The 23,677-nt window shown below is 40.6% G+C and overlaps 1 protein-coding gene across 5 annotated transcripts in view; it reads right to left on the bottom strand.

Annotated features, from left to right (window-relative positions):
- Window positions 1-3,023: 3,023 nt before the first annotated feature.
- Window positions 3,024-23,677, bottom strand: part of strbp (spermatid perinuclear RNA binding protein) — a 195,440-nt gene continuing 174,786 nt past the window's right edge. Inside the window, exons 16-19 of one of the 5 annotated variants that reach the window (XR_009811779.2) lie at window positions 21,998-22,112; window positions 9,992-10,066; window positions 3,882-4,524; window positions 3,024-3,849 (exon numbers count right to left, since the gene is read on the bottom strand). Coding sequence is in view for 3 of the 5 variants with exons in the window: in XM_061931932.2 (XP_061787916.1) it covers window positions 4,430-4,524; window positions 9,992-10,069; window positions 21,998-22,112 (288 nt within the window). In the remaining 2 variants the exon portion in view is untranslated. Of the gene's footprint in view, window positions 4,525-6,209; window positions 6,549-9,991; window positions 10,070-21,997; window positions 22,113-23,677 lie in introns of those variants that run through there. The other 4 variants (XR_009811778.2, XM_061931932.2, XM_061931935.2 and 1 more) reach the window with 4 other exon arrangements.

Genomic DNA, 23,677 nt, shown 5'->3' with positions numbered 1-23,677 from the left:
GTGTATATATATATATATATATATATATATATATATATATATATATATATATATATATATATATATATATATATATATATATTTATGGAAATATATATATATTTCCATAAATATATATATATATATATATATATATATATATATATTTCCATACATATATATATATATATATAATGTATATATATATATATTTCCATACATATATATATGTATATATATGTATGTGTGTGTGTATATATATATATATATGTATGCATGTGTATATATATATATATATATATATACATACATATATATATATACACATATATATGTATGTATGTGTATATATATATACATACATACATATATATATATATATACATATATACATACATACATATATTTATATATATATATATATATATACATATATGTGTAAATATATATGTACATACATTTATATATAAGGTGTGTATATATGTGCATATATATATGTATATTTATATATATATGCACATATATATACGTATATATGTGTGTATATATGTACATATATAAATATGTATATATACATATATATAACTACACATATATGTATGTATGTATATATGGTATGCAGTTGTTCATGACATATATATATTTATATATATATATATATAGTATATATGTATAAAAAAAAGCAGTTTAGTCAGTGAGTAAATACATTCTATTCTACAATCAGCACTAAGACATTGTGTACATCTTCCACCAGGATGCTATCGTCAACATAACCAGCATCAATCTATGCAAAAACATGCTGACCTTGTGCGTGTGTGTGTGTGTGTGTCTGTCTGTGTCTGTGTGTGTGTGAGATCCCCCCCCCCACACACACACACAACACACACACAGAGAAAATGCTATGATCAGCAGTTATTCTTGTCAACTGCACATTTGATACTGGAAATGTTTGACATCTATTTCTACTTAAATTGCAGGCTTCCAATACATAATAATCATCATAACAATAACACAATGATACCATCATAATAATAACACAATGATACCATCATATTAATAACACAATGATCCCATCATAGTAATAACACAATGATACCATCATATTAATAACACAATGATACCATCATAATAATAACACAATGATACCATCGTATTAATAACACAATGATACCATCATATTAATAACACAATACCATCATATTAATAACACAATGATACCATCATAATAATAACACAATGATACCATCATAGTAATAATACAATGATACCATCATATTAATAACAATGATACCATCATATTAATAACACAATGATACCATCATAATAATAACACAATGATACCGTTTGGCTTCCTAACATCACCCATTGCACACACCAGGAATATGATCAACTCATTATTATTATACTTATTATTGTCATGATATCATAGTTGGTAATGTATCGCCCTGTAGTGGTGTAGCGTGTTGATCACAAGGCGCTCACTTCTTTCAGTGCACAACTTCATTATTCATCTGCACTCTCAATATCATATTCCATACTTTTTTCAAATAAAAAGATACATTAAAAACACTTAAAATGTGTAGAATAAATACAATTATATATATTTTTGGATTTTTTTAAATAAAAATAAAAATGTGGGCACAAAATAATCAAATACAATTAAAATAAGTGTGTGTATGAAAATAATAAAATTAAATTACAAAAAAATTATTAAAATGAATTTATAAATAAAAAATAAAAATGTGTGTGCTAACAAAATCAGATTAAAGAAATATGAAAAAGTGAAAAAATAATTTAAATGTGTAATAAATAATAAATCAAGATAAAAAAAATGGAATACTATTTTTGTAATAAAATGTGTGCACAAAATAATAAAATCAGAGATAAAAAAAAATATTGAAAAAATTAACACAAAAAAATAAATAAATGTGTGTACTAAAATAATACATTTGGATTCCAAAAACAATTATGTATAACAACAACAAAAATTAAAAAAAATGTGTGTACTAAACTTTCCGTGTCGATGAAATGATTGAAAAGCTAAAAAAAAAATAAAAAAAAATTGAAAAGCAAAGAAAAACCCGCAAAGACTCAAATTGTGTGCGACTCCCCAAAAGCACATTGAGGATGTTAGGAAGCCACTTTGTGCAGTATTACCTCCTACTAAGTACTGCACTGTGCAGTATTACCTCCTACTAAGTACTGCACTGTGCAGTATTACCTCCTACTAAGTACTGCACTGTGCAGTATTACCTCCTACTAAGTACTGCACTGTGCAGTATTACCTCCTACTAAGTACTGCACTGTGCAGTATTACCTCCTACTAAGTACTGCACTGTGCAGTATTACCTCCTACTAAGTACTGCACTGTGCAGTATTACCTCCTACTAAGTACTCATACCTGCCAACTTTTGAAATCAGAAAAACCTAGTAGCCAGGGTCCAAGGGCCGCAGGCCCCGGTAGGTCCAGGACAAAGTCCTGGTGGAGGGTTCAGGGCTTCGCCCCCCGACGCAAAATGATTATTAGCATTCAGACAGGTTAAAATGTTGCTAAAACCATCACTTTTCTATCAGTCACAGTGACTTTTCAAAACAAAAATATTACAGCAAAAATCATATGGGTTGATTGACATGTTTATTCTGTAAGCTAACTTCAATAGTTTGAAATTATTTTGACAGTTAATGCCAGTTATCCTGTCAACCTTTCACAAGACTTCAATTTGTTGATTGAAAGTATACTTTTTACAGTAAACAAATGGTAAAACAGTACTAAACAATTCCATTAAAAAAAAAAATAGGTGTCATTATTAACTTTCTGTCCAAGCTTGTATAATCTACTGCCTTGTTCAATTGTAAAAAATATTCTGTGCCTAAAATTCACATTTCTATCACAATTATCATACTGTAAACATGGTAAGCTAACTTCATTAAAATTAATAGTCCTGTCAATAGCATGGAATTACAATTCAAATGTAGTTTTTTTGTAAGCCTTTCAAAAGAATTCAAAATATGAAAAATGAATGAAAATTAATTTAAGCCATCAGACACTTGAAAAGTGGCACATCACATCTCTAATGTAATCATTTGAACTTTTCAACAGAAATAGCACTGCAAAAATATTAAGGACATACTTCTGTATTTTGGTAGTTATGCTGTCAACATTTAACAAGATTTCTTCAACTTGGACTTGAAAGCATAAATAGTATAAACACTTTTAACAGTATGTCGTGCTGTGAAATACAGCCGACTGGATTGCGCACCAAACACGAAGCAAGGCCAAAGCGCATGCATGGTGCAGGAGAACAAAGGACTTCTTTCATTTAAGGTTTGTGATAAACCATCAAACTCATTCGTTAAAAGGACTCTATAGTAATATAAAGCGAATTTTTCTGGACATTATCATGCAAGAAAAGTTTATTTTTGGGACCGCGATCACCGCGTAATGATTTTTAAAGGTTGCATTACAAACATTTAACTGTCCCATGTGATCAGCCAGTGCGATTGGAAGTCCATGCTCAATTATTGCCTCCGTAAATAAAACTTCGGCATTTATCACATCCAAAGAATCTGTTTGGGCGACGAAAAACGTTGAAAGTTTTCCACTTGTATCGCTAGCAACGGCATTAGGCTTGTGTTTTTTTGTCCCAACGTGGTCTTTTACATCGCTAATTCCTCCGTGTCCGATCGAAAAATCTTGTCTGCACAAGGTGCAATTCGCGTAGTTTTCACCCTTTTTTTTTTTTTAATTAATGAAAAACCGTATTTTTTTATCACTGCAACCGTAACCCGGAATAGGTTGATGAAAACCGCACGAATTACGGGAAAACCGGAGTAGTTGGCAGGTATGAGTACTGCACTGTGCAGTATTACCTCCTACTAAGTACTGCACTGTGCAGTATTACCTTGTACTAAGTACTGCACTTGGAAAATATACATAGTACTCCTGTCAGACTAGGTCCTCTGCAGTAGACATTGGGGTTGAGCCCCCCCCATTACATGTTTACTGCGGAGGACGCTGTCTTTAAAGCGGGACATATGTTGTGCACACACAAACACAAACACACACACGCGCGCACGCACACACACACACACGCCACACCCCTGCCCGCATTTGAAAGATGTGCTGGCCGACAGGAAGTGTGTGTGGAGAAAGAGGAAGTAAATAGCAAAGATAGAGTATATATTGTGGATACACATTGTAGACAGGAGCTTATAGAAAAGTGGAAGAAGAAAGTTGTATATGTGTGATATAATATAGAAGGTGTATTTACATCTAGAGTATAATATCAGGTGGATACAATCACCATTATTGATATGGACCACATTCTGTATTGCTAGAAAAGAGCAGCTTGTCTCCGAGTATTGCTTTCATGTACGTGTAGCGGACGCCGTCTGGTCGCCGTCACAGAGGAAGGACGAGAGAAAGGCGGGAAAAGAGGAGGAGCTTAGTCTAGAAGTCAGAGAAGAGATCCTGGGGGCCCAGGTGGATGATGAAGGGGGCCAGGGCCCGTGGCTGGTAGAAGGGATTGTCAATGAAAAGACCTCCTGCAAGCAAAAACACGCAGGAGTGAGACCTCCCACAGATTGTTCGCCAGAAATGAACAGCTGATTTGATGCTAAGCTAACAGGCTAGTCTTTGAAGTAATACACTTTTACACGTTTATGTGGGAGATTGGAAAACATACTTCAAAATACATTATTTAGTGTATTATATTGTAATAATAAATCACATTAAAATAATTATTTAGTGTATTATATTGTAATAATAAATCACATAGAAATACATTATTTATTGTAATAATAAATCACATTAAAAAATGTTGCCGCTATGAATCCAGCAGGGTTGCTGTTTATGTCCTCACTATTACATCTATATTTGAAAAAAATAACATTTTAGAAGTAAACACCAGATTTATGTGGGAAAATATAAAAAAAATATATTTAATGAATGTTTTTTTTAATAAACTTATTTTGTCAATTTTGCATCCAACAAGGTCCGCTGATGTCAAAACAATACCATTAAATACATATATATATATATATGTATATATGTGTGTGTGTGTATATATATATACATATATATATATACACACATATTTATAAATATACATACACACACACACATATATATATATTCATACACACATATATGTACATATATATAACAATATATAATTTTTTATTTAGTATATTGTAAAAATCAATTTAAAAGTTCACGCTTTAAATCCAGCAAAATCGCTGTTTATGTTGGCAGTATTAAATCTATATTTGAAAAAATATATATTTTAGAAGTAAACACCATATTTATGTGGGAAAATATTTGTAAAAAATATTTAATGAATGTTTTATTTTAAATAAATCTTAATTTATTTTGTTATTTTGCAGCCATTAGGTGCGCTGTTGTCAAAACACTTACTATATTAAATATGTGTACATACGTATATATATATATATATATATATATAAAATATATATATATATATATATATATATTTATAGTGTATATATATAGTGTATATATATAAAAAAAAAAAAATATATATATAGTGTATATATATATATATAAAAAATATATATATACATATATACATATATTAAACATATATGTATTATACATATGTATATACATTTTACCTATATAAACACAAACATATACATGCATATACATACATATAATATATATATACATATATATACACATATATTAAATATATATATTATACATATGTAATACATATATATATATATATATATATATATATATATATATATATACATATATGTATGTATGTATGTATATGTGTATATATATATATATATATATATATATATATATATATATATATATATATATATACACATATACACAATGTCTTCTATTTTACCAAAGTCATTTACAAAAGGTAAACATGCTAGGCTATATAGGCTACTAGCAGCTACACGACAGCTAAGCACACAATAGACATAGGTAATAATCACTTAACAATTTGTCAATATAAACAACTAACAAATAATTATAGTTACACATACATACAAAGTCTCCAAGGCATTTTAGAAAATATCCAGTAACAAATGTGTCCGCATCATTCAGCTTACTGCATCGTGAGGTTAACTCCATAAATGACTGTAACCACTAGGTGTCGCGAAAAGCAAAATACCACCCCACTTCACCTTAAAGACAGCCATTCCAAAGGTGACTAATAAATAGGTTGGTGTTTTCATACCTCAGCAAAAAGACAGCAGGCAGAGTTGCACTTTTATAGAAATAAACTTTATTCCAACACAATGATTGCTATTAGATTCTTCTTCTTTTTTTTACACAAATCAACTTCTTCTTGCCAAACAAGTCAGAAAATAAAGTGGAGAGATTTCAAATTCACAGTAAACAAATCCTTCAAGTGCTTGACTTGGAAAAAAAACCCTGCAGTATGATCCTGGCTGGGAAGATGAATATGAATAATAACAATAGTCATTTCCCCAGCAAGGTGTGTCCTAAAAGAAGTGGTAGTGAGGGACGGGGTAGGCGGGCACTTTCATGACGGGCAACAGAAGCATTCCTTTGGGCACACCTGAGGAGGAAGAACAGCAGCTTTGAAAGGAGGACACGCCCACAATGCTAGGAGGACACGCCCACAATGCTGCCTCGCTAGGAGGACACGCCCACAATGCTGCCTCGCTAGGAGGACACGCCCACAATGCTAGGCAGGACGCTGCCTCGCTAGGGTTAGTTGTTAGAAGGAAGGAGGAAGAGAAAGCAGGAGACAGGATTAGAGAGACTCCTCGTCTCTTCAGCAGATATTTGTTGGGAAGGATCATGCTGTGCAAACATTTAGAAATATTCTCCTATAAAAAGTCAAACAGCAGTATTGGTGGTGGTTTACGCACGTAGGCAACGTGACAAGAACGAGGCAGCAGATGCAAAAATATTTCCTTCTTTTTTCTGCTCATTGGAAACAAAAAGAAGCTCTTCTTCAGGCTTGTCAACTACTTACTAGTTACTGGTGACTTATTCAGGCTCGTCAACTAGTTACTAGTGACTACAGCGCCTCTGTTGGCAGCACACCAGTAAGTAGTGCACACCTGTAACTAGTACACACAAGTAAGTAGTGCACACCAGTGAGTAGTGCACACCAGTAGGTAGTGCACACCAGTATGTAGTGCACACCAGTAAGTAGTGCACACCAGTAAGTAGTACACACCAGTAAGTAGTACACACCAGTAAGTAGTACACACCAGTAAGTAGTGCACACCAGTAAGTAGTACACACCAGTAAGTAGTGCACACCAGTAAGTAGTGCACACCTGTAACTAGTACACACCAGTAAGTAGTGCACACCAGTGAGTAGTGCACACCAGTAACTAGTACACACAAGTAAGTAGTGCACACCAGTAAGTAGTACACACCAGTAAGTAGTACACACCAGTAAGAAGTACACACCAGTAAGTAGTGCACACCAGTAAGTAGTACACACCAGTAAGTAGTGCACACCAGTAAGTAGTACACACCAGTAACTAGTACACACCAGTAAGTAGTACACACTAGTAAGTAGTGCACACCAGTAAGTAGTGCACACCTGTAAGTAGTACACACCAGTAAGTAGTACACACCAGTAAGTAGTACACACCAGTAAGTAGTACACACCAGTAAGTAGTACACACTAGTAAGTAGTATACACCAGTAAGTAGTACACACCAGTAAGTAGTGCACACCAGTAAGTAGTGCACACCAGTAAGTAGTGCACACCTGTAACTAGTACACACAAGTAAGTAGTGCACACCAGTAAGTAGTGCACACCTGTAACTAGTACACACAAGTAAGTAGTGCACACCAGTAAGTAGTACACACCTGTAACTAATACACACCAGTAAGTAGTGCACACCAGTAAGTAGTACACACCAGTAAGTAGTGCACACCAGTAAGTAGTATACACCAGTAAGTAGTACACACCAGTAAGTAGTACACACCAGTAAGTAGTGCACACCAGTAAGTAGTGCACACCAGTAAGTAGTACACACCAGTAAGTAGTGCACACCAGTAAGTAGTGCACACCAGTAAGTAGTGCACACCAGTAAGTAGTACACACCAGTAAGTAGTGCACACCAGTAAGTAGTACACACCAGTAACTAGTACACACCAGTAAGTAGTGCACACCTGTAACTAGTGCACACCAGTAAGTAGTGCACACCAGTAAGTAGTGCACACCAGTAAGTAGTACACACAAGTAAGTAGTGCACACCAGTGAGTAGTGCACATCAGTAAGTAGTGCACACCAGTAAGTAGTGCACACCAGTAAGTAGTGCACACCAGTAAGTAGTACACACAAGTAAGTAGTGCACACCAGTAAGTAGTGCACACCAGTAAGTAGTACACACCAGTAAGTAGTACACACCAGTAAGTAGTGCACACCAGTAAGTAGTGCACACCAGTAAGAAGTACACACCAGTAAGTAGTGCACACCAGTAAGAAGTACACACCAGTAAGTAGTGCACACCAGTAAGTAGTACACACCAGTAAGTAGTACACACCAGTAAGTAGTACACACCAGTAAGTAGTGCACACCAGTAAGTAGTGCACACCTGTAACTAGTACACACAAGTAAGTAGTGCACACCAGTAAGTAGTACACACCAGTAAGTAGTGCACACCAGTAAGTAGTATACACCAGTAAGTAGTACACACCAGTAAGTAGTGCACACCTGTAACTAGTACACACCAGTAAGTAGTGCACACCAGTAAGTAGTACACACCAGTAAGTAGTGCACACCAGTAAGTAGTACACACCAGTAAGAAGTACACACCAGTAAGTAGTGCACACCAGTAACCTACTCAGTGGCCTAGTGGTTAGAGTGTCCGCCCTGAGATCGGTAGGTTGTGGGTTCAAACCCCGGCCGAGTCATACCAAAGACTATAAAAATGGGACCCATTACCTCCCTGCTTGGCACTCAGTATCAAGGGTTGGAATTGGGGGTTAAATCACCAAAATGATTCCCGGGCGCGGCCACCGCTGCTGCCCACTGCTCCCCTCACCTCCCAGGGGGTGATCAAGGGTGATGGGTCAAATGCAGAGAATAATTTCGCCACACCTAGTGTGTGTGTGACAATCATTGCTACTTTAACTTTAACTTTAACTTTAAGTAGTGCACACCAGTAAGTAGTGCACACCAGTAAGTAGTACACACCAGTAAGTAGTGCACACCAGTAAGTAGTGCACACCAGTAAGTAGTACACACCAGTAAGTAGTACACACCAGTAAGTAGTACACACCTGTAACTAGTACACACCAGTAAGTAGTACACACGAGTAAGTAGTACACACGAGTAAGTAGTACACACCAGTAAGTAGTACACACCAGTAAGTAGTACACACTAGTAAGTAGTACACACCAGTAAGTAGTACACACCAGTAAGTAGTACACACCAGTAAGTAGTACACACTAGTAAGTAGTGCACACCAGTAAGTAGTGCACACCTGTAAGTAGTACACACCAGTAAGTAGTACACACCAGTAAGTAGTACACACCAGTAAGTAGTACACACAGCAGCCACCAATCACAGCAAGTCCAAGGAAAGGTAAGACATGAACCTTGGAAGCCACTAAGTGAGATTGTTGTTGTTATGAAGTGATTGTTTAGAAAGCGTGTTGTTATAAAGTGATTGTTTAGAGAGATTGTTGTTGTTATAAAGTGATTGTTTAGAGAGATTGTTGTTGTTATAAAGTGATTGTTTAGCGAGATTGTTGTTGTTATGAAGTGATTGTTTAGAGAGAAAGTGATTGTTTAGAAAGCGTGTTGTTATGAAGTGATTGTTTAGAGAGATTGTTGTTGTTATAAAGTGATTGTTTAGAAAGCGTGTTGTTATAAAGTGATTGTTTAGCGAGATTGTAGTTGTTATAAAGTGATTGTTTAGAAAGCGTGTTGTTATAAAGTGATTGTTTAGAAAGCGTGTTGTTATAAAGTGATTGTTTAGAAAGCTGTCAGGGAGCAGAAAGGACAAACAGGAAATAAAGAAACATACCGTAGGCGGGAGCAGCGGCGGCGGCGGCGGCAGCTGCGGCGGCAGCGTGGCTGTAGGCGTACGGCGTCCCGAAACCTGCTGGTGAGAAGCGGGTGGTCACATGGTACACTCACATCACATGGTACACTCACATCACATGGTACACTCACACATACTGTTTATCATGAGGTCACATGGTACACTCACACATACTGTTTATCATGAGGTCACATGGTACACTCACACATACTGTTTATCATGAGGTCACATGGTACACTCACACATACTGTTTATCATGAGGTCACATGGTACACTCACACATACTGTTTATTATGAGGTAGAAGCCATTGAAAAGGAAGCGATGGGCTTTTCAAAACAAAGTCCGTGTAGTCGCTGCCATCTTTTCTCAAGCCTAACGGCTCTAGTGAGCATGTGCAGACGCTGCAGCGCTTCAGCATTCAGGAAGTAAGCAGTGTTGCCTAAAATGCATTCATAAATGACAGCTTTTCGCTAATTAAAAATGTAAACAGTGTTACTAATCGTCTGGAATTTTACCACTGTTTATTATTATACCGTTTATTGTTACATCCCCATACCTGCCAACTACTCCGGTTTTCCCGTAATTCGTACGGTTTTCATCAACCTATTCCGGGTCACGGTTGCAGTGATAAAAAATACGGTTTTTCATTAATTTAAAAAAAAAAAAAGGGTGAAAACTACGCGAATTGCACCTTGTGCAGACAAGATTTTTCGATCGGACACGGAGGAATTAGCGATGTAAAAGACCACGTTGGGACAAAAAAACACAAGTCTAATGCCGTTGCTAGCGATACAAGTGGAAAACTTTCAACGTTTTTCGTCGCCCAAACAGATTCTTTGGATGTGATAAATGCCGAAGTTTTATTTACGGAGGCAATAATTGAGCATGGACTTCCAATCGCACTGGCTGATCACATGGGACAGTTAAATGTTTGTAATGCAACCTTTAAAAATCATTACGCGGTGATCGCGGTCCCAAAAATAAACTTTTCTTGCATGATAATGTCCAGAAAAATTCGCTTTATATTACTATAGAGTCCTTTTAATGAATGAGTTTGATGGTTTATCACAAACCTTAAATGAAAGAAGTCCTTTGTTCTCCTGCACCATGCATGCGCTTTGACCTTGCTTCGTGTTTGGTGCGCAATCCTGTCGGCTGTATTTCACAGCACGACATACTGTTAAAAGTGTTTATACTATTTATGCTTTCAAGTCCAAGTTGAAGAAATCTTGTTAAATGTTGACAGCATAACTACCAAAATACAGAAGTATGTCCTTAATATTTTTGCAGTGCTATTTCTGTTGAAAAGTTCAAATGATTACATTAGAGATGTGATGTGCCACTTTTCAAGTGTCTGATGGCTTCAATTAATTTTCATTAATTTTTCATATTTTGAATTCTTTTGAAAGGCTTACAAAAAAACTACATTTGAATTGTAATTCCATGCTATTGACAGGACTATTAATTTTAATGAAGTTAGCTTACCATGTTTACAGTATGATAATTGTGATAGAAATGTGAATTTTAGGCACAGAATATTTTTTACAATTGAACAAGGCAGTAGATTATACAAGCTTGGACAGAAAGTTAATAATGACACCAATTTTTTTTTTAATGGAATTGTTTATTACTGTTTTACCATTTGTTTACTGTAAAAAGTGTTTATACTGTTTATACTTTCAATGAACAAATTGAAGTCTTGTGAAAGGTTGACAGGATAACTGGCATTAACTGTCAAAATAATTTCAAACTATTGAAGTTAGCTTACAGAATAAACATGTCAATCAACCCATATGATTTTTGCTGTAATATTTTTGTTTTGAAAAGTCACTGTGACTGATAGAAAAGTGATGGTTTTAGCAACATTTTAACCTGTCTGAATGCTAATAATCATTTTGCGTCGGGGGGCGAAGCCCTGAACCCTCCACCAGGACTTTGTCCTGGACCTACCGGGGCCTGCGGCCCTTGGACCCTGGCTACTAGGTTTTTCTGATTTCAAAAGTTGGCAGGTATGCATCCCTAATTTTTATATATCTATGCATACATACAAAACAATAATCTGAAGTACTTCAAATAATTGTGTGCGCATGCGTCGATCTAGACTGCTGCAGTTCGCTCCGTCCTTGTCTTTTGTTTTTGTTCGCTTTGTACTTTTTTATATTTTTACATTTACTCTACGTTTACTTTCTATCAAGTCGTGCCCTTCTTAACATGCACTTTAGAAGTGTTTTGTTCGTCCTACTGACGGTGGGGACGCTACTGAAGAGCTCAGTTGAGAGGCTCTTTCATCTACACCAGGGAACAGTTGTTAGCGCCACCAGTTATTAGCATCCAGCTAACGGACCCGGCGCTAACTAACTAGATCCCGGAGGAGCTAAAAAGGACTTCTGGAGGTGCTCGTGGCTGTCGAGGGAAAGGGAGACGCTCGAGACAGAAGAGGACTGAAGCGAGGAGGGAGAGAAGGAGATACTGTATAAACCATATCTTCCTTCCGTCGTCATGGGTAACGTGCGGTCTCTGGCTAATCAAATCAAATCAAATCAACTTTATTTATAAAGCACATTTAAAATGTACCACAGGGGTAGCCAAAGTGCTGTACAATGAACAGGTTAAAAGATAAAACGAGTACCGAGCAAACACAACACAACACAAACAGAACACGATAAAAAATAAATAATTAAAATAGAATAAATAAAAACATAAAAACAGGATCACAGCAGGTGTATTATGGGGCGCCATTGCAGGATGGATATCACTCAGTGTTAAAAGCCATGGAATAAAAGTATGTTTTTAAGAGAGATTTAAAAACAGGAAGAGAGGAGGCTTGTCTAACACTCAGGGGTAGGTCGTTCCAGAGCTTGGGAGCAGCAACGGCGAAAGCTCTGTCACCTCTAAGCTTCAGCCTTGTGTCAGGGACCGTCAACAGCAGCTGATCGGCTGATCTTAAGGATCGGGTGGGGCAGTAAGGCTGAAGGAGGTCGGAGAGATAGGTTGGCGCGAGGTTGTTTAGACATTTAAAAACAAATAAAAGGAGTTTAAAATGTATTCGGTAACGCACAGGGAGCCAGTGAAGGGACGCTAAAATAGGGGTGATGTGCTCACGTCTGCGGGTCTGTGTTAGCAGACGAGCAGCAGAGTTCTGCACGAGCTGCAGGCGGGCGAGGGAGGCCTGGCTAATGCCAACATACAGGGCATTACAGTAATCAAGACGAGTCGAGATAAAAGCGTGGATTAATTTCTCAAGATCATGTCTTGATAAAAGCGGTTTCACTTTCGCTATTTGGCGTAATTGATAAAAGCTTTTTTGAACGACGCTGCTGATTTGTTTTTCGAATTTAAAATCTGAGTCAAACTTTACCCCCAGGTTTGTGACAGAGTTGCTGAGATATGGGGTCAGAGTGCCGAGGTCAACGTTGAGGGAGGGAGAGCGACTTGGACCGAACAACATAACTTCTGTTTTGTCTTCATTTAGGCTCAGGAAGTTAGCTGAAAGCCAGACTTTGATGTCGTGCAGGCAGTCAATAAGACTTTGAACCGTGTTATTTTGTGCCATGGGAAAATAAATCTGGCAATCATCGGCATAAAAATGAAATGCAATACTGTACTTCCTAAAAATAGAACCAAGGGGGAGAAGGTAAAGCGCAAATAAAATTGGGGCAAGGATTGAACCCTGGGGGACCCCATGTGGTAAAGGAGCTGTGGACGACATAAAACTGTCTACTTTTACACAAAAACTCCTGTCGGTTAGGTACGACCGGAACCAGTTGAGGGCGGCGCCCTTAATGCCCACACAGTTCTCAAGACGAGTGATTAAGGTGGCGTGGTCGACGGTGTGGAACGCAGCAGACAGATCTAAAAGCACCAGGACAACATATTTACCAGAATCAGTGGACAGGAGGATATCGTTAAAAACTTTTAGAAGCGCTGACTCTGTGCTGTGGAGGGCTTTAAAACCGGACTGGAACAGCTCAGTGATAGCATTATCCTCTAAGAAGGGCAACAACTGACTGTAGACAACCTTCTCTAATATTTTGGAAATGTATGGAAGATTAGAGATAGGTCTGAAGTTAGAGAGGAGAGAGGGGTCGAGGCTGGGTTTTTTAAGTAGAGGTCGTACCACTGCATGTTTAAACTCAAATAAAATGGATGAGTTGTCGGTGCTTGCTGCTAGTCAGAAAGAATATCGTGAGTGTAGCCTGATGTGTTTTACTGAGACGTGGCTGCACGACCATGAGAAGGTTGTCTACAGTCAGTTGCTGCCCTTCTTAGAGGATAATGGTATCACTGAGCTGTTCCAGTCCGGTTTTAAAGCCCTCCACAGCACAGAGTCAGCGCTTCTAAAAGTTTTTAACGATATCCTCCTGTCCACTGATTCTGGTAAATATGTTGTCCTGGTGCTTTTAGATCTGTCTGCTGCGTTCGACACCGTCGACCACGCCACCTTAATCACTCGTCTTGAGAACTGTGTGGGCATTAAGGGCGCCGCCCTCAACTGGTTCCGGTCGTACCTAACCGACAGGAGTTTTTGTGTAAAAGTAGACAGTTTTATGTCGTCCACAGCTCCTTTACCACATGGGGTCCCCCAGGGTTCAATCCTTGCCCCAATTTTATTTGCGCTTTACCTTCTCCCCCTTGGTTCTATTCTTAGGAAGTACAGTATTGCATTTCATTTTTATGCCGATGATTGCCAGATTTATTTTCCCATGGCACAAAATAACACGGTTCAAAGTCTTATTGACTGCCTGCACGACATCAAAGTCTGGCTTTCAGCTAACTTCCTGAGCCTAAATGAAGACAAAACAGAAGTTATGTTGTTCGGTCCAAGTCGCTCTCCCTCCCCCAACGTTGACCTCGGCACTCTGACCCCGTATCTCAGCGACTCTGTCACAAACCTGGGGGTAAAGTTTGACTCAGATTTTAAATTCGAAAAACAAATCAGCAGCGTCGTTCAAAAAAGCTTTTATCAATTACGCCAAATAGCGAAAGTGAAACCGCTTTTATCAAGACATGATCTTGAGAAATTAATCCACGCTTTTATCTCGACTCGTCTTGATTACTGTAATGCCCTGTATGTTGGCATTAGCCAGGCCTCCCTCGCCCGCCTGCAGCTCGTACAGAACTCTGCTGCTCGTCTGCTAACACAGACCCGCAGACGTGAGCACATCACCCCTATTTTAGCGTCCCTTCACTGGCTCCCTGTGCGTTACCGAATACATTTTAAACTCCTTTTATTTGTTTTTAAATGTCTAAACAACCTCGCGCCAACCTATCTCTCCGACCTCCTTCAGCCTTACTGCCCCACCCGATCCTTAAGATCAGCCGATCAGCTGCTGTTGACGGTCCCTGACACAAGGCTGAAGCTTAGAGGTGACAGAGCTTTCGCCGTTGCTGCTCCCAAGCTCTGGAACGACCTACCCCTGAGTGTTAGACAAGCCTCCTCTCTTCCTGTTTTTAAATCTCTCTTAAAAACATACTTTTATTCCATGGCTTTTAACACTGAGTGATATCCATCCTGCAATGGCGCCCCATAATACACCTGCTGTGATCCTGTTTTTATGTTTTTATGTTTTTATTAATTCTATTTTAATTATTTATTTTTTATCATGTTCTGTTTGTGTTGTGTTGTGTTTGCTCGGTACTCGTTTTATCTTTTAACCTGCTCATTGTACAGCACTTTGGCTACCCCTGTGGTAAATTTTAAATGTGCTTTATAAATAAAGTTGATTTGATTTGATTTGATGTTCCGGATAGTAACGTCTCTATAAACGGGTTTCAAACGGTGCGCGCTGACCGGGACCAAACCAACGGCAAGCGGAAAGGAGGAGGGCTTGCTTTGTTTATTAACAAGAAATATTGTCATCCCGGTCATATAACAATAAAAGAGAGCCACTGTGACCCGAATATAGAGATGTTAGCTGTAGGACTCAGACCATATTATTTGCCCAGGGATGTTATCGTGATGGCAGTATACCCCCCCCCCCTCTGCTAACGCTGCAGCTGCCAGTGATGTCATCCACAGCTCCATAGCCAGACTCCAAACCAAGCACCCGAAAGCTCTCATCCTCATCTCGGGAGATTTGAACCATGTTACTATGGACAAATCACTACCCAACTTCACTCAGTATGTCAGCTGCCACACCAGAGGAAATAAGATCCTGGACCTGCTGTACGCAAACATCAAGGATGCGTATAGCTCCATACCACTTAGTGACACTAACCATCTTATTTTAAATGTGACCAAGACACAGGAAATGGTTTTGGATCCGAGGAAAGTGACTGACCATGAGCCAGTGGTCATCAAAAATCAGGAAATCACCCAGGTATCCTCATATAAATATTTAGGGGTTCATATTGATAATCTTCTCTGCTGGAAGACACATATTGACAAACTGTGCAATAGACTGCAACAGAGGCTATATTTTTTGCGAAGATTAAGATTGTACGGCGTAAGCAGCCATATCATGATGATTTTCTACCGTGCCATTGTAGAGAGCATCATTAGATACGGGATCACCTCATGGTTTGGCAACCTAACCGTTAAGCTAAAAAGCAAACTGGCCGGCATGCATAAAACGGCAATGAAAATCGTAGGGAGGAAAGAATATGAGCCTATACAGACCATCTATATGGTATAGCTCGGTTGGTAGAGTGGCCGTGCCATCAACCTGAGGGTTGCAGGTTCGATCCCCGCTTCCGCCATCCTAGTCACTGCCGTTGTGTCCTTGAGCAAGACACTTTACCCACCTGCTCCCAGTGCCACACACACTGGTTTAAATGTAACTTAGATATTGGGTTTTCACTATGTAAAGCGCTTTGAGTCACTAGAGAAAAGCGCTATATAAATATAATTCACTTCACTTCACTTCACATCTATGAGCAGGCAGTTAGGAAAAAAGCTAAGAAAATTATTTCCAACTCACAACACCCACTCTTTCCTGAATATGGAACCCTGCCATCAGGGAGAAGACTCCGGGTCCCACTATGCAAATCTAACCGCCTTAAATTATCCTTTGTTCCAGCCTCCATTAAGCTGACCAACAATGTGCAATAGAATTTTAATACATAGGTTAGCACTTTTTTATCACATTGCACTTTAGCACATAGCACTTTAGCACACAGCACTTTATCCATGAGCTCTAGTGCAATGCACATTGGTACTTTATCTTTATCTCCATACTGTAGATTGTATGCCTACATCAAAGTGCCACCTATGTCTATCAAGCTCCATGTTCTGATGTTTAAATGTTAGTTGTATGGTTGTGGTTGTGTCTGTGCTTGTGTTTTTGTTCTGTTGTTTTTGGGTATGTTAAGAAAGCAATGATGCACTGTGCCCAAGACAAATTTCCCCGCGGGGACAATAAAGTTGAACCTTGACCTTGACCTTGACTACCAGAGCTGGGCCAGTCAGACCACAACCTTGTTTACCTCAACCCCTGTTATGTGCCTCTGGTCAAAAGACAGCCTGTGACCAAAAGAACAGTGAGAAGGTGGTCAGAAGGGGTCCAAGAGACACTACAGGGCTGTTTTGAGGTAACTGACTGGCAGGTGCTCATGGAGCCTCATGGAGAGGACATTGACGGGCTCACAGACTATATCAACTTCTGTGTTGACTCAAATGTTCCATCAAGGACGGTCAACTGCTACCCAAACAACAAGCCGTGGGTGACCAAGGACATCAAAGCCCTACTGAATGAGAAGAAAAGAGCATTCAATGCTAATAACAGGGAGGAGGTGAAAAGAGTTCAGGGGCTGCTGAATACCAAACTCAGGGAGGCCAAGGAGAACTACAGGAGGAAGCTGGAAGGGAAGCTGAAAGACAACAACATGAAGGCGGTTTAGAGAGGTATGCAGACCATCACCGGCCTCAAACCGTCAGGGGGAACGAGGTGGACGGAGACAAAGAGAGGGCCAATGAACTAAACCAGTTCTTTAACAGGTTTGACACAGTGGCTCTGACAAGCTCCTGCCCCCCCGAGACATGCCAGCTGGCCCCCTGACAACTTCAGCGAAACAATCCACGCCCCCCTCCCCTCCTCACATCCCCCCAACTCCAATGACTACCTCCCCCCACTTAACACCTCACCCTCAGCTTGATGAACCCCCCCTCCCCCAATCACCTGAGACCCCCCCCCAGTGTGTCTGTCTGCAGAACAGGTGAATGCACAGCTTAATAAGTTACACACAGGCAAGGCTGCGGGTCCTGACGGTGTGAGCCCCAGGGTACTCAAAGCCTGCGCCCCACAGCTGTGTGGTGTGCTCCAGCACATCTTCAACATGAGCCTTAGGCTGCAGAAAGTCCCCACACTGTGGAAAACCTCATGCGTGGTCCCCATCCCCAAGTGCACGCGACCCAGCATGTCGAAGGACTACAGGCCGGTGGCTCTAACCTCCCATATCATGAAGACCATGGAGAGGTTGGTCCTGGAACAACTCCGCCCTACAGTCAAGCCCCACCTGGACCCACTCCAATTCGCCTACCAGCCCCGACTGGGAGTGGAGGACGCAGTCATCTACCTGCTGAAGCGAGCCCACACCCACCTAGACAAGTCTGCGAGCAGTGTGAGGGTCATGTTTTTTGACTTCTCCAGTGCTTTCAATACCATACGGCCTGGACTACTGGGTGTGAAGTTGGAGACGATGCAGGTGGAGGCCCTCTTGGTGTCCTGGGTTGTTGATTACCTGACTGACAGACCACAGTACGTGGGACTGCAGGACTATGTGTCTGACAGGCTGGTCAGCAACACCGGGGCCCCGCAGGGCACAGTCCTCTTCACCATCTACACCACCCATTTCCACGATCACTCAAGAGTCCTGCCACCTTCAGAACTTTTGTGATGACTCTGCGATAGTGGGGTGTATTGAGGATGATGACGATGAGGAATACAGGGCACTGGTGGAGGACTTTGTCACATGGTGTGGAAAGAACCACCTCCAGATTAATGTGACGAAGACCAAGGAGCTGGTTGTGGACCTGGGAAGGAGGAGGAGTACCTGTTTCCATCAGGGGGGTGGATGTGGACATGGTTGAGGATTCTAAATACCTGGGAGTACACATGGACAACAAGCTGAATGGGTCAAAACCCGCTGAGGCACGCTACAAGAAGGGACACTCTACTTCCTCAGGAGGCTAGGATCCTTCAACGTCTGTACAAAGATGTTGAAGATGTTCTACGAGTCGGTGGTGGCGGGCGCCTTCTTATACGCCGTGGCCTGCTGGGGCAGCGGACTGAGAGCGAGGGACGCAAACAGACTGGACAAGTTGGTAGAGAAGGCCAGTAACGTGGTGGGAGTGGAGTTAGACTCTCTGGCGGTGGTGTCAGAGAGGAGAAGTCTAGCAAAACTTCTAGCCATTATGGACAACACCTCCCACCCACTACACTCACATTATGGACAACACCTCCCACCCACTACACTCACATTACGGACAACACCTCCCACCCACTACACTCACATTATGGACAACACCTCCCACCCACTACACTCACATTACGGACAACACCTCCCACCCACTACACTCACATTATGGACAACACCTCCCACCCACTACACTCACATTATGGACAACACCTCCCACCCACTACACTCACATTATGGACAACACCTCCCACCCACTACACTCACATTATGGACAACACCTCCCACCCACTACACTCACATTATGGACAACACCTCCCACCCACTACACTCACATTATGGACAACACCTCCCACCCACTACACTCACATTATGGACAACACCTCCCACCCACTACACTCACATTAAGGACAACACCTCCCACCCACTACACTCACATTACAGACAACCCCTCCCACCCACTACACTCACATTACGGACAACACCTCCCACCCACTACACTCACATTATGGACAACACCTCCCACCCACTACACTCACATTATGGACAACACCTCCCACCCACTACACTCACATTAAGGACAACACCTCCCACCCACTACACTCACATTATGGACCACACCTCCCACCCACTACACTCACATTATAGACCACACCTCCCACCCACTACACTCACATTACGGACAACACCTCCCACCCACTACACTCACATTATGGACAACACCTCCCACCCACTACACTCACATTAAGGACAACACTTCCCACCCACTACACTCACATTACAGCCACCCCTCCCACCCACTACACTCACATTACGGACAACACCTCCCGCCCACTACACTCACATTACGGACAACACCTCCCGCCCACTACACTCACATTATGGACAACACCTCCCACCCACTACACTCACATTATGGACAACACCTCCCACCCACTACACTCACATTACGGACAACACCTCCCGCCCACTACACTCACATTACGGACAACACCTCCCGCCCACTACACTCACATTACGGACAACACCTCCCGCCCACTACACTCACATTACGGACAACACCTCCCACCCACTACACTCACATTATGGACAACACCTCTCACCCACTACACTCACATTATGGACAACACCTCCCACCCACTACACTCACATTACGGACAACACCTCCCACCCACTACACTCACATTAAGGACAACACCTCCCACCCACTACACTCACATTACGGACAACACCTCCCACCCACTGCACTCACATTATGGACAACACCTCCCACCCACTACACTCACATTACAGCCACCCCTCCCACCCACTACACTCACATTACGGACAACACCTCCCGCCCACTACACTCACATTACGGACAACACCTCCCGCCCACTACACTCACATTATGGACAACACCTCCCACCCACTACACTCACATTACGGACAACACCTCCCGCCCACTACACTCACATTACGGACAACACCTCCCACCCACTACACTCACATTACGGACAATACCTCCCACCCACTACACTCACATTATGGACAACACCTTCCACCCACTACACTCACATCATGGACAACACCTCCCACCCACTACACTCACATCATGGACAACACCTCCCACCCACTACACTCACATTATGGACAACACCTCCCACCCACTACACTCACATTATGGACAACACCTCCCACCCACTACACTCACATTATGGACAACACCTCCCACCCACTACACTCACATTACGGACAACACCTCCCACCCGCTACACTCACATTACGGACAACACCTCCCACCCGCTACACTCACATTATGGACAACACCTCCCACCCACTACACTCACTAACCCACACAGTCACGGGGAGAACATGCAAACTCCACACAGAAAGATCCCGAGCCCGGGATTGAACTCAGGACTACTCAGGACCTTCGTATTGTGAGGCAGATGCACTAACCCCTCCTCCACCGTGCTGCCTTATATATATTATACAATATAAATTATAAATAAAAATATACTATTAAAAAAACAGTTTAATATTTGCTATACTCTGAGATACTGTACATCTTAAAATAACATAAATATAATACAATATAAATAATGCAAATATATTTGAATAAATATATATATATATATATATATTTGATAAATATATATATATTATAAATTTGTATATAATTTTTACAAATAAATATATATTTATATTCTAATTTAAGACAATATTTGTACCATCTTTTATTAGAATAAAAATAAATGTAATAGAATAGAATAAAAACAATATAAATATAATATGAATAAAGAGAAAATCTCACATTTGCTGAAATCAAAGATAATTTAGATCTTATTGACGCCAATATAAGACGTGTTTATCTTATCTTTTAAATAGTATGTACATCGTATGAATATCAAATATAAATAAATTACTATATAAATACAAACATCTGAGATCTTATAGACGCAAATATAATACTAATCTTTTCCATTGAATACAAATAGTATCATTATTAATATATTATAAATAAAAAGTGATTTCATATTGAAATGACCGGATGTCTGACGGCGAGCTTTTCCTCCCGTCACTCACACACGTCTGATGCAACTTGCCACACACCTGCTGGCATCAAAGATGACAAAATGGCTTCCTCATACCTGGCGTGACGTATCCCGGAGTGGCGGCGCTGACGAAGGCTCCCCGTGCTAGGGCGGCTCTTCCTCTTCCTCTGGCCACCTGGGCAGCCACCGCCGCCGCCAGCACACCTTTAGTCTGAGGAGCAGCAACACAACACACACATTATACCTTTAGTCTGAGGAGCAGCAACACACAATATGTCTTTAGTCTGAGGGGCAGCAACACACAATATGCCTTTAGTCTGAGGAGCAGCAACACACAATATGCCTTTAGTCTGAGGAGCAGCAACACACAATATGTCTTTAGTCTGACGAGCAGCAACACACAATATGCCTTTAGTCTGAGGAGCAGCAACACACAATATGTCTTTAGTCTGACGAGCAGCAACACACAATATGCCTTTAGTCTGAGGAGCAGCAACACACAATATGCCTTTAGTCTGAGGAGCAGCAACACACAATATGCCTTTAGTCTGAGGAGCAGCAACACACAATATGCCTTTAGTCTGAGGAGCAGCAACACAATATGCCTTTAGTCTGAGGAGCAGCAACACACAATATGTCTTTAGTCTGACGAGCAGCAACACACAATATGTCTTTAGTCTGAGGAGCAGCAACACACAATATGTCTTTAGTCTGAGGAGCAGCAACACAACACACACATTATACCTTTAGTCTGAGGAGCAGCAACACACAATATGTCTTTAGTCTGACGAGCAGCAACACACAATATGCCTTTAGTCTGAGGAGCAGCAACACACAATATGTCTTTAGTCTGACGAGCAGCAACACACAATATGCCTTTAGTCTGACGAGCAGCAACACACAACATGCCTTTAGTCTGAGGAGCAGCAACACACAATATGCCTTTAGTCTGAGGAGCAGCAACACACAATATGCCTTTAGTCTGAGGAGCAGCAACACACAATATGCCTTTAGTCTGAGGAGCAGCAACACACAATATGTCTTTAGTCTGACAAGCAGCAACACACAATATGCCTTTAGTCTGAGGAGCAGCAACACAATATGCCTTTAGTCTGAGGAGCAGCAACACACAATATGTCTTTAGTCTGAGGAGCAGCAACACACAATATGTCTTTAGTCTGACGAGCAGCAACACACAATATGCCTTTAGTCTGAGGAGCAGCAACACACAATATGTCTTTAGTCTGACGAGCAGCAACACACAATATGCCTTTAGTCTGAGGAGCAGCAACACACAATATGCCTTTAGTCTGAGGAGCAGCAACACACAATATGCCTTTAGTCTGAGGAGCAGCAACACACAATATGCCTTTAGTCTGAGGAGCAGCAACACAATATGCCTTTAGTCTGAGGAGCAGCAACACACAATATGTCTTTAGTCTGACGAGCAGCAACACACAATATGTCTTTAGTCTGAGGAGCAGCAACACACAATATGTCTTTAGTCTGAGGAGCAGCAACACAACACACACATTATACCTTTAGTCTGAGGAGCAGCAACACACAATATGTCTTTAGTCTGACGAGCAGCAACACACAATATGCCTTTAGTCTGAGGAGCAGCAACACACAATATGTCTTTAGTCTGACGAGCAGCAACACACAATATGCCTTTAGTCTGACGAGCAGCAACACACAACATGCCTTTAGTCTGAGGAGCAGCAACACACAATATGCCTTTAGTCTGAGGAGCAGCAACACACAATATGCCTTTAG

Source organism: Nerophis lumbriciformis, linkage group LG39, assembly GCF_033978685.3.
Source record: "Nerophis lumbriciformis linkage group LG39, RoL_Nlum_v2.1, whole genome shotgun sequence".
In the NCBI taxonomy this organism is placed as follows: Eukaryota; Metazoa; Chordata; class Actinopteri; order Syngnathiformes; family Syngnathidae; genus Nerophis; species Nerophis lumbriciformis.
Note: the sequence above shows the minus strand (reverse complement) of the source record. Positions and strands in the feature narration are given on the sequence as shown.